Source organism: Alexandromys fortis, unplaced genomic scaffold, assembly GCF_014885135.2.
Source record: "Alexandromys fortis isolate MF-2015 unplaced genomic scaffold, M_Fortis_MF-2015_v1.1 scaffold_140, whole genome shotgun sequence".
In the NCBI taxonomy this organism is placed as follows: domain Eukaryota; kingdom Metazoa; phylum Chordata; class Mammalia; order Rodentia; family Cricetidae; genus Alexandromys; species Alexandromys fortis.
Genome location: NW_026068048.1, coordinates 2,946,398 through 2,957,753, shown reverse-complemented (window position 1 = coordinate 2,957,753; position 11,356 = coordinate 2,946,398). Strand labels below are relative to the sequence as shown.

The window sequence follows — 11,356 nt, the reverse complement described above, 5'->3', positions numbered from 1 at the left end:
ACCGCAAGAAGTTCAAGGGCATTTTTATTAGAGGTGAAGCAACAAACATCAGGCCAGGCAAACTTGATCTCAGCAGCTGCCCGAGGAAGGAGATGGAGAAGAGGGAGAGAGAAAGGCATGTCCTTGGCAACGGAGGTCTGTAAGCAGCTGCATGGTAGAAAGGGGGGGGCTTCAGAGAAGAGTAAAAAAAAAAAAACCAGAATGCCAGGGAAAGCATGCTTAGGACTTTTGGCAGGTACATGAAAGAAAATGATAGAAAAGAAAGGAAAAAGCATGCTCTTGGGGAGGGAGAGACTGTTAGGCTACAGTGTTACAACATCTGCACCAGGAGGGGCTTTGGAGAAGGATAAATACATTATCGCATTAAGAGGATAACTATTCCTCCCATCTCCTTAGCATGGCTTTAGCGAATTCCCTTTTGGAGGATGATCTAGCCAGGTGATTGACAGGCCTAGCTGGATTAACTCTTAAGGGGAGTGTCCCAGTTAACTTTAACTGCCAATCAGCTGCAGCCTAGAACCTGAGAATGGAATCCCAGTGGAGGACTTGCCTAGCTCAGACTGACCTGTGGACACGTCCTGGCTGTTTAATGATGCAGGGAGTTCAGTCCATTGTGGGGGGCACCATTCCCTGGGCAGGTGATCTTTGGTTGTATAGGAAGACTAGCTCAGTGTGAGGGTGTGAACAGGACAAGCCAGCAGTGTTCCTCCATGGTTTCTGCCTCAGCTTCCTGCCTTGACTTCCCGCCACCTTGATCTGCAAGCCGAAAGAACCTGTTGCCTTCCCTAAGTCAATTTTTGGTCAGAGTGACGGCAGTGAAAGCAAGCAAGCTAGAGAGTAGGAGACTGCGGTGAGTAATGTTCTAATCTTTGGAGCAGATCAGAAAGTCTTGTCTCCACCCAGGCCAGAGGTAAATTCCATCCTTTTGACCTGGAGGACCCAGCTTTGTCTTAAAAGGCTGGAACAGAGCCTTTTGACCTATCCTCCATGCCCCCAGAGGCCGTCTTGCTAACCCTTTGCCTCTGCTCTCAGTGCATTCCTGAAAATGTTGCGATGCTCAGAGACCACACAGAGGGCTGCCTTTTTGTATTAAGTAAGAACACCCACAGTGCTGAGAAACCACAGCCTGCCCCAGGGTCCACAGTTTGCTTTGGGCCAAATGATCCACAAAAACCAACGTGAGGGCGCTGGACAGCTGGCTTAGAGGCTAAGAGCTCTCCCTGCTCTTGCAGAAGACCCCAGTTCCGTTCCCATCACCCATGGTGGTCTGCTCACAAACTCCTGAAACTTCAGCTGGATCTTCATTGGATCCTGAAACTTCAGAGGGATCCAATGCCCTCTTCTGGCCTCCGTACATACGTACAGACACACAGACACACACATAGACACACACACAGACACACAAATAATAATAAAAATGAAATAAAGCAACAAGAAGGAAAGATACTTCCAATAACCTTATCAACTGTATTAATATATGTAGTTATAAAATATATTGTGTATCAATCATCCCTCTGCACCTGCCAGTTCTTTGTGGGAGAGTTCATTCACTTCCGAGAAGTACTCAGGAGAAAAAAACAAGACAGAACTGTGTTTTCCTGAGGATGTCTGACCTTGGACCTTACCACGTGATGTCCTCTACAACTGCTTCTGGCAGCATTCATCACTCTCTGGGGTGGACACAATGGCCAAAATACAGAGTAACAACCTGACATTTCCACTACACTGAGTATTACAGGCACTCTGAGGGTGATTTTTAAATCTACAGCAGACATGTCTAGATTCTGGGCCAATACTACAGCAATGTAAACAAGAAACCTGAACAGAGAAGCCATTGGCATAAGGGCATCCCGGCAATAAGTGTAAACCCTGAACAATGCGTGCACATTTTAGTTTGTTGTTTTGTTTTATTTAATATTTTTAACAACTGAGACAGGATCTTACAACACATCCTGGGCTAACCTAGGACTTGCTGTGTAGCCCAGGCTGGTCTCAAACTCGAATTCTTCTGGCCTCAGTCTTCCAAATGTTAGGACTGTAAGTACACCAGACTGCCCTACCCTTAACAGTTTCAATCAAGCTTAAAAAATACTTAGTTTATTTTTAATTATGTGCCCTTGGGCAGGTGGGTATGTGTATGCGTGTGCAGTATCGTTGGAGGCCAGAGGCATTGGATCTCTGGGGGTTGTGAGCCGTGGGTTCCAGGAACGGAATCCAAGTCCTCTTCAAGAGCCGCTAGCACTCTTAACTGCTGAACCATTTCTACAGCCCCCTCGATTAAGCTTTTTTAAAAAGACAGTATATTTTTAGGATGTAAAATTCCAAAGTATAAGTGAAAGTACCAGTCTCTCCACCACTTTCTCCCAGGTCCTGTCCCCACACCGGTAGATATGACTCTCCAGAGATAGTTCGTCCCTATACAGGTACACACACACACACACACACACACACACACACACACACACACACACACACACACATCTCCACCATAGTGACATCACGCCCCGCTCTGCCCTCCCCCTCCCACACCTAACTTTGGTCTTTTTATAAGGGGCCTGGAGATCCACTTACATCTGACCACAGGGCACCATTCAAGACAATCAATCTTACTGTGCTCGATGGTCTCACGGTCTCCCGCCTCACAATTTACTCATGATTCTCACCTGGTTCCTCTTGCACCCAAGAAGGGCAGAGACCCAAGCCCCCCACCCTCCACCCCGACCCCCTGCTCTCCGATGCTTGTAGTTCCTACATTGACCAGCAGAGGGAAACACCATCCTATTCTTGGGACCACCAAGGGCTTTGGTGGGTTTCCCAAGGGGCAGTCAAGCTAGTGGCTTGGGGAAGGATGTGTCTAGGTACAAAGAACTCCTAAGCGGATCTGGGATCCTCTTCATTCTATCCCTGGCCAGACCTCTGCCAGGCCTCTCCTTCCTCTGTTTCTATCTCTGTGTATGCCTCCTACCCTCAGGGAGAAGTCTGCTCATTTATGGGAGGCAGAAAACTTTTCCCTAGGTTTGGGGCTCAGGAGCTGCCCCAGGGAATACAGACCAATGAGCTACATCAAGGAGGGAGGCCATGATGGCAAGTGGGTGGAGGGGTCTGTGTTTTTTCCCTTACCCCCCAGATCCTTGACCCTGAGTCCCCTTTAATTCTCCAATCCACACCCACAACAGCAGCCTCTCCCTAGCCTGGTGCCTCTGGGGCTCCACCCCACCACCCCCACCATAGTGTTGGGGGTCGTCTGGAGTCCAGCTTGTAGCCGAATAGAAGCCACCCCTTTCCTGGTCCTGCCCCTCCCAGTGACCCCAATCCTCTGCCAGCCGCTCAATGATGCCTTGTTCTCCATCCAGCTCCCAGACAAAAGTCCTTCTGTGTAAAAAAGGCGGAATTTGGGGGGAGGGGGCACCCCCAACAGGGACCATGTGGGGGCTTGTACAGACCTCAGGCGGAAGGAGTGCAGAAAGAGGAGGGCAGGAGAGGAAGGAGGGTAGGGGGGGGGGCTTATCTGCAGTGGAGGAAGGTCTTTCTGACATCCACACCCACACCCTCTCCATAGCATCCTCCCATCGGCTGTGCGTTCCTGGGAGAAACACGGCTCAGGGTCTACAGTCTGGTGCCCAAGTGCAAGTTCCATTCTCAGTCTTCTAGGGCCTGGTCTATGAGCCCCAAGAACCACAGCCCCCACCTCTGCCCACCATGCAAGAGTCTCATTCATATGACAACTGCGGCCATATCAGTATCTTCTATTAACCCCTCCGCCCTGCCGACAAAGAATCTAGGATGGACAGAGGGTTTTTAACTCCTAAAAATGCCAGCAATGCCACCCCCAAACAAAACTAGAGCTGGTGCTGCACACTTTTAATCCCAGCATTTGGAGGGCAGAGACAGGTGGATCCTGATGACACCAAGGTCAGCATGGTTTGCAATGTGAGTTCCAGGCCAGCCAGGGCTACATAGTGAGACCCTGTCTCACAAACAAACAAACAAACAAACAAACAAACAAACAAAAGTCCTTTTGAAGCTAAATCAGAGAAGGATCTCATAGATGTTCTGCTTTAACCATGTCCCTCCAAAAGGATGGTTTGACACTAAGGAGACGGGAACCTTCCCCATTCTGGGTCTCCTTTGGAGTTCAGGAGACTGGATAAAACATCTTCCCTCCTTTACGATGCTAATCCCCAGCCCACCTTGATCCCCTTCCTCTTCACCAGAGACTGCTATAGCTAGAAAATGGGTAGGACTGTCCCTTTAAGGGAGGAATGGGGTGGGGGCGTCCCTGGCCTCAGGGAGACCTGACTTGTGCCTGCCTGCCCAGGTTTGCTCAGGGCGTGGCAGTTGTGGATAAAGGGCTGCCCAGGCTTGGCAGTCCGCTTTCTGCTTTCTCCCGGAACCGCCTCTCAGCCTGTTGAGCTACTCAGGTGAGCGGCCCTGGGGGCCCCTTCCTCTCCGAGCCCTTTGCCTCTGTCCCCCTCCTCTCCCTGGCTCTCCTCTGACTGTCCTCGCTACGTAGAACTGGGGTTAAAGATCCCAACAGTCTTCCAGCTTCAAGATTTCTTTTCTGGGGGCAGGAGACTATCCTCTCCTGCCTCAGTTGACTGCTTCTCACGGCTCGACTCTGTGGGTCTAGATTAGACAACTGGGGTAACCCACCTGGCATTTACAGTGGGGATCAGGGAAGACTGGGGTGGGGGGTCCTGAGTGGATGGGAAGTCTGGGTTTAACCGGTGGGGGTGTCAGGGTAGACAGGAAGTGATTACAACATGGTATCACGATTGGGGATTTTCTTGGGGGTAAGGTCGGGGAGGGGTACCTGGGGGTAACTCAGTAAACAAGAAGTAATTTAAGTGCAGAGGGATGACGCGGATGGGGGCTGTGCCTGTATGGACATGCATGTGATAGAGGGGCACGCGGATGATGATGGATGCCAGGAAAGAGGGGTGCTCTCCTCTCTGGAGGCTGTAAAGTGGGACTTGGGTAGGAGATGTGGGGGACTCGGATGACTAGGGTTTATGCAGGATACCCCGGCAGATGTGGCCATCCTGCACCGTCGTGGAGGAGGCGAGACGCAGGAGGCAGTGGTTGCAGCTGTCCTCCGGCTTGCACAGCCAGGAAGTAGATGAGGGTAGGTAGTGTCTCAGGCAAGCAGGCAGCTCTCTTCAGAACACAGTGAGGGGAGATGGCGGTTTCCAGCCCCCTGAAGCCCTGCAAATGCCAGGGTCGAGACTGTACAGTGGCAGGGCTGCAGATGGAATCTCTGTCTTCCCCCACCCCTGCCCAGGCTCTCAGATTTTGGGTGTTTTGTGAGGATGGGAGAGTGCGGGCCTTTCGGGGCCTCAGAGGGGTCTGTAGGGAGAGAGGTAAGAGGCGAAATCCAGCAGTGTGACAACAGCGTATGGTGTTAGGGGAGTTCAGAAGTGACAGCCGTGATGGCAGCGCCGCCGGCTTCATCCAGCTGTGAGGATGATCTGAGGGAGGCAGGGTCAAACTGAGAGAAATTCATGGGCTGGGCACTCAGGCGGAGCCGGCTGCCACAGCTAGTGTCTTACACACGTGGGCAACAGAATATTAGGAGGCAGCCTTCGACCACAGACATCTGCAGCATGTACCCCTAAACACCACTCCAGCTCCCCAAAGTGCTTGCTGGGGTCCTAGACATATGAGATATAGTCCCCAAATCTACTACAGAAAAAAATAGAAGCTAAATCTAAAATAATGAGTTGTATGTGGGGTGTGTGTGTGTGTGTGTGTGTGTGTGTGTGATATTAAATCCAGGGCCTGGAGAGTAGGCTAAGCAAGCCTCCAGTGCAGGGCCACTCTCCTGGGCCCTCATGGAGGAATTCTAGGCAGGGGCTCTACCACTGAGCCACACCCCAACCCCTCACTGGGGGATTCTAGGCAGGGGCTCTACCACTGATACACCCCCCAGCCCCTCACTGGGGGATTCTAGGCAGGGGCTCTATCATGTCCTCACTGGGAGATCCTAGGGAAGAGCTCTATCATTGAGCTGCATCTCACATCCTCTTTTTACCTTTTGTTTTGTGACATCTCACTAAGTTATTCAGTCTGGCCTTGCACTCTGTATTCCAGGTTGGCCTTGAGTTAGCATTTCTCCTGCCTCAGCTTCCCTGGTAGCTTACATCACAGGTCTGGACCAATTTAGGTGGATAGAGAAGCTGAAGGATTTCCCAGGCCTCTGGGGGTGGACCCAGGGAGATGGAGATGTCTGTGTGAGCATATGGGACACCCCTGCACCATCGGTGGCTGGCTCCATTCCTTCTAAATGTGTGCTTTGGTGGGTAAAAAGGGTTAGTTCTGAAGGGTGACATCAGGGCTGCTAGGGATTGAGAAAGGAAGCTGCAAGGTCACTGGGCAGTGTCCAGCATCTGGGGAATGGGGACAAGTGTTCGCATTTACTATCTTGATGTGTGTGTGTGTGTGTGTGTGTGTGTGTGTGTGTGTGTGTGTGTGCACGTGAGCTTCTAATAGCTGGACAGGGCAAGTGCAGGAGGTGCACAGAGACCAGGAGTTTATTGCAGGCCTCCAGGGAGACAGAAAGGCAGACTGTTATGGCCAGAGCTGTATGGAAAAGGGGCTCTGTGCTGAGCGAGCCTCACTGGGGAACTAGGGGCTGGGGAGGTTGCTGCTAAGTGAAGCTCCAAAGGGCCAGGGACTGGGGTGAGGAGCAAGCTCAGAGGCTGAGTCAGGGGCGAAGGCTAGGGTAGGGGGCAAAGACTGGATTTGAGCTGGGGCAGGGGAGAATGCTCAGTGGGGTCTGAAGGGCAGACCCAAGGGTGGGGCAGAAGCTAGGAACCCCCTCTGCACATGCCCCACCGACCTGGCATTATTTCTGCCATACTCCCACCCAGGAGCCCAGGGAGTCAGCTCAGACTCCAGCTAGAAGCCTGCAGCGTGTGGGCAGAGCCGGGCAGGCTCCAAGCTGTCTGTGGGAGCCACTCCCAGAACCCGGGCCTCATGCCACCTGGCTCCTGACACCCTACTCCCCAAAACACCCTGAGGCCCTCACTGTTCTGTGTTATAAACCTCTAGTGGGGGAAAAGGCATTGTTTAAACCTTGTTTTCAGGACCAAGTGATCTTGGACATCGACTTTCACCTCTCAGAACCTCAGTTTCCCCATCATACAGACAGGGATAACAAGCTGGATGTGGTGCTGTAATCCTAGCACTTGGAGAGCTGAAGGCAGGAGGATGACAGATTTAATGCCAGCCTGGACATAGCAAAATACCACTCCACCTCTTCTCTCCAAGAAAAGATTCATGCTGGGCCGTGGTAGCGCACACCTTTAATCCCAGCACTCTGGAGGCAGAGGCAGGCGGATCTCTGTGAGTTTGAGGCCAGCCTGGTCTAGAGAGCAGGTTCCAGGACAACCAGGAACACATAAAAACCCTGTCTCTAAAGAAAAAAAAAAAAAAAAAAAAAAAAAAGATTCATTATGGTAAAACCTAAAGTCACTGTTCAGGCAATGCAATGGCTGCTCCTTCCTGGAGCTTGAATGCTCACCCAGCCCCCACTTGACTTTGGAGTTTCTTATCTCCAGCCCAGCCAGCTTCAGGCTCACTACCAGCCTTCCTATGTGTACCTTGGGCTGTGCTCCTGTGTGAGCAACAGGTGGGACAGGGAACCAGCGGCGCAGGGCCTTGTGTCCTGGTCACTCTGCTAAGACTGGTCCTGTTCTCTGGACTCCTCTAGATCAACGCTGTGCCATGCAAGAGGTCGTTCTGAGCCTGCTGGTCCTCCTAGCAGGTGAGTGTCTGGCCACCAAACTGCCCTTTCCCCTAGGCCTCTCAGCTGGGTGGTGACGAGCTGTGTGCATGTGTGTGTGTATGGGTGTGCACACGTGCGTGCGTGTGCGTGTGTGTTCATGCATGTGTGGAATATGTGGTGTGTTTCCAGTGGGGAGATGCCATTAAATTTTCCGTGACAGCAAGCCGAGGGATCGGCCCAGTAATCTTGTGTGTCATGATTACTGTCATGGCCTCTCTACATCGCCTTCCTAGATGCATCTAGGAGCCTAGCAGTGATGGAGCAGATAACTGGAGTACCTCGTGCCTCAGTTTCCCCATCTCTGAAAACACAAGAACAGCACTTAGTCATAGTGGCTTTGTAAGGCTTCAATGCATGAATGTTTGAACAGCGTGAGACGGGGCCTGGGTGGAGTAATCTCAAGCATTCATGCCTCAAATATAATTAAGCATTGTTTTTGTCCCTGTAGCAGAACTCAGGCCCAGGCTGAAGCCAAGCAAGCTTTCTGCCAGGATTTAATCCTCACCCTGCGCTCGTGTTGTGGCTTCCCCTTCCTTCCTCCCTCTGCCTCTTTTGTGTGTGCATGACTGTGCGTGCTCGTGTGTGTGCAGCTGTGCGTGTGTGTGTGTGTGTGTGTGTGTGTGCGTGCATATGTGTGGGTGTGGCTGTGCCTGTGGCAGCCAGAGGACAACTTTGGCCATCATTTCTTAGGATTCAACCATCTTTTCTTGTATTTTATTAACTATTTTATATGTGTGGCTTTTGCCATTTGAGTGCTTGGCAACTGCGGAGGTCAGAAGAAGGTGTCAGGTCCCCCGGAACTGGAGTTACAGATGTTTGGGAACCATCATGTGGGTGCTGGGAACCGAACTTGGGTCTTCTGCAAGAGCAGTTGGAGTCATCTGTCTCCAGCTGCACCCAAACCTTTTTTTTTTAAACTACTTTTTACTTTAACATTCTTTGGGTACAAGTGGAATAGGGGTGTAAGAATTAATTGAAGTTGCCAACTGAGAGTCGTTTCAAAGGGGGTGGTCGGCAACCCCGATAATGGCGGGCTAGTACTGTAGAGGACTGGGGGCATCGCTGGTGTGGAGGAAACAGTCCTGGGAACAGAAACCATCTGCCACCTTGGAGAACAAAGCTTCTCCAGCAGGAGGCGTGGCCAGGCCGCGTGTCTGGAAACATTCACTCAGACAGAGGCCAAAACGTACCCAGAATAGGATCTGTTTCCGGTGGCAAAATGCTGGCATGACTCACAGCTGGGGGTGGGTGGGTGGGTGGGTGAAACAAAATCTCCATGTCCAGGTGGGACAAGCCAGCGGCTGAATCCTGTGCACTTCAGAGGTGGGGTTGTCTCCCCCCTCCCCCCAGAACATTTCCCTCAGGCAGCAAACTTCCACGGCTCTTCTAGGGCCACCATAGTCACCACTTGTTATTACTTGTTTCCACAGGCCTTCCTGCTCTAGATGCCAATGACCCTGAGGGTGAGTCAGAGCCCATCCCTCCAGCCCACTTACCCGAGACCCCTGCTATTGTCTCAGACTCATGTGTGTGTGCCCTTTCTCTTTGCAGATAAAAATAGTCCTTTCTACTACGGTAAGAACAGCATCCCTTTTTGCTTCTTCCCAATCCTACACATTATTTTGTATCAAGGGTCCCACACAAGGGTGCCTGACAGTTCACAGTGACCCAGGCATCAGGATAGGAGACGGTTTGAAATGGGTCACTGAGCATCCAGGCAGATTAAAGGAATCAGTTGTGAGGGGTAATGCAAGACAGACACGGGACTGAGTCCAGTCTGCAAGCTGCATTAGGTTCAGATCGACCTCCAGAAAGTTGGTCATGAAAATCTCCCCAAAGAAGGTAGGTAATTCTACCCCCCCTCTTCTCCACTTCCAGCTTCCACGGTGAGCTGCCCCTTGCCCCCTGCTCTCTCCTTCTCCACTGACCTTCACCCCTGCTCCAGCTATTGTCCTCAGATACAGAAGGCATCTGCCAATCACACGACCTATACACGTGCTTGTCCTTCTGCCTGGACCACTGTCTTCCATGTGTCTTCAGGGCCACTCTGTCTCCCTGCAGATCTCTGTTCCAATGGGGCCTCCTCAGAGAGCCTTGCTTGACAGTGCTCTCTAAAGACCCACATCTTGACTTTCTATCTTTCCCCCACACTGATGCTTTCTCTTCAGACGGCTTCTCTGCCCCTGAAGCATCTTGCTTGCTTGGATATGAACTGCAATGTGTGCACAACGGGGCTGGGGTTTTGCTTTTTCCCTTTTACTGCAGCGGAGTGAGTTGGGAGATAGATGTTGGGGGTAGAAGGGGCAGGGGAGCTAGCTTTGCTTTTTTCTCTGTTTCTCAGATTGGTACCGACTCAGAGTCGGCGGGCTGATCTGTGCAGGGATTCTCTGTGCTGTGGGCATCATCGTCCTTATGAGTGAGTACAGGAGCTTTGGGGAGGGGGGAGCGGAATGAACGGGGGAAGGGACAGGAGCTTTGGGAGGGGCGGAATGAATGGGGAAGGGACTGCGTGGTCCTTCCTCTGACCATATCCCTCTGCAACAGGTGGAAAGTGCAAGTGCAAGTTCAGACAGAAGCCCAGGTGAGATGGGTTCTGGGCATGCCCGAAAGGCTAAGCCTTGTGCAAAGAGAACAGGCCTGGGTACTCTGCCTTATGGTCTCTTGGGCTTTGTTTCACACAAATCATCCCCTAGAAGGCTTTGGTCCCTAGCTTTGTACAACCCTACAGGGAGAACCAGCCAAGAAAGTGTCTGGGCAAGCTGAGAATCCCTTAGCCCTGCAGGAGAGAACAAATAAGGGATTTATTTGTATGTTATCATTTTTATTTCCCTAGTCACCGCCCAGGGGACGGGCCGCCTCTCATCACACCAGGTAAGACACTCAGGGGATGATGGCAAGGGATGGGGTTAGGGTCACAAGTGGCAGTTGGAGAGGGATTATGCCTGCACTGGGGAGAAGGGGCTGGAGAGATCCTTGCAAACTGACCCCATCCCCCCACCAGGCTCTGCTCACAACTGCTGAAGATGGACCCGCTGACGAGCACAGAGCGCCTCTGAGCCCAGGTCCTGGTTTTGGAGGTGGCCTGAACTCTAAGATGACTGTCCCATCCTCTCCTGGCACTGCCTTGTCCGGGCCTCATTCTTACCTCTCTCATGGTAGCAGGCTCGTTGTTCAGTTTTTAATCTAAAATAATTTTACATTGTGCTCATGTGAGTTAGAGACTCTGTGTTCTGGAGTGTGGCTGTGGGCAGTTAGGAGGTGCGCGGATGTTGGAGTGGGCCTGGGGGGCCTTGATGATATGGGCACTTGTGTGCAGCAAGTGGCTGAATCTTGATTAGGCCTGCGTGTCATGACCTGATGGTGGACATGAGACGTCCCTCTCTGTCCAGCAGCCTCCTGTCCACTGGTCAACTAAGGACACTTCTGGGAGTGAAAAGGAGCCCTAATCACAAGCAGTGTCGTTGAGAATAACTAGGGTTATAAATAAATAGGGCCATCCTGCTATGCTGGGGCCACTCAGATAACTTAGTCCCACCTCCACCCCTGCAGTGGCCTTCCCGCTCATTCTGA

General features: G+C 51.8%; 1 protein-coding gene across 1 annotated transcript; it reads left to right on the top strand.

The window, feature by feature from the left end:
* The first annotated feature begins 4,316 nt into the window (after window positions 1-4,316).
* Fxyd3 (FXYD domain containing ion transport regulator 3) lies at window positions 4,317-10,999 on the top strand. Its single transcript, XM_050119040.1, has 8 exons — window positions 4,317-4,421; window positions 7,712-7,765; window positions 9,217-9,249; window positions 9,338-9,361; window positions 10,128-10,202; window positions 10,331-10,367; window positions 10,620-10,657; window positions 10,788-10,999. The coding sequence occupies exons 2-8, from the start codon at window positions 7,726-7,728 to the stop codon at window positions 10,805-10,807; spliced, it is 267 nt and encodes an 88-aa protein (XP_049974997.1). The 5' UTR covers window positions 4,317-4,421; window positions 7,712-7,725; the 3' UTR covers window positions 10,808-10,999.
* The last annotated feature ends 357 nt before the right edge of the window (window positions 11,000-11,356 follow it).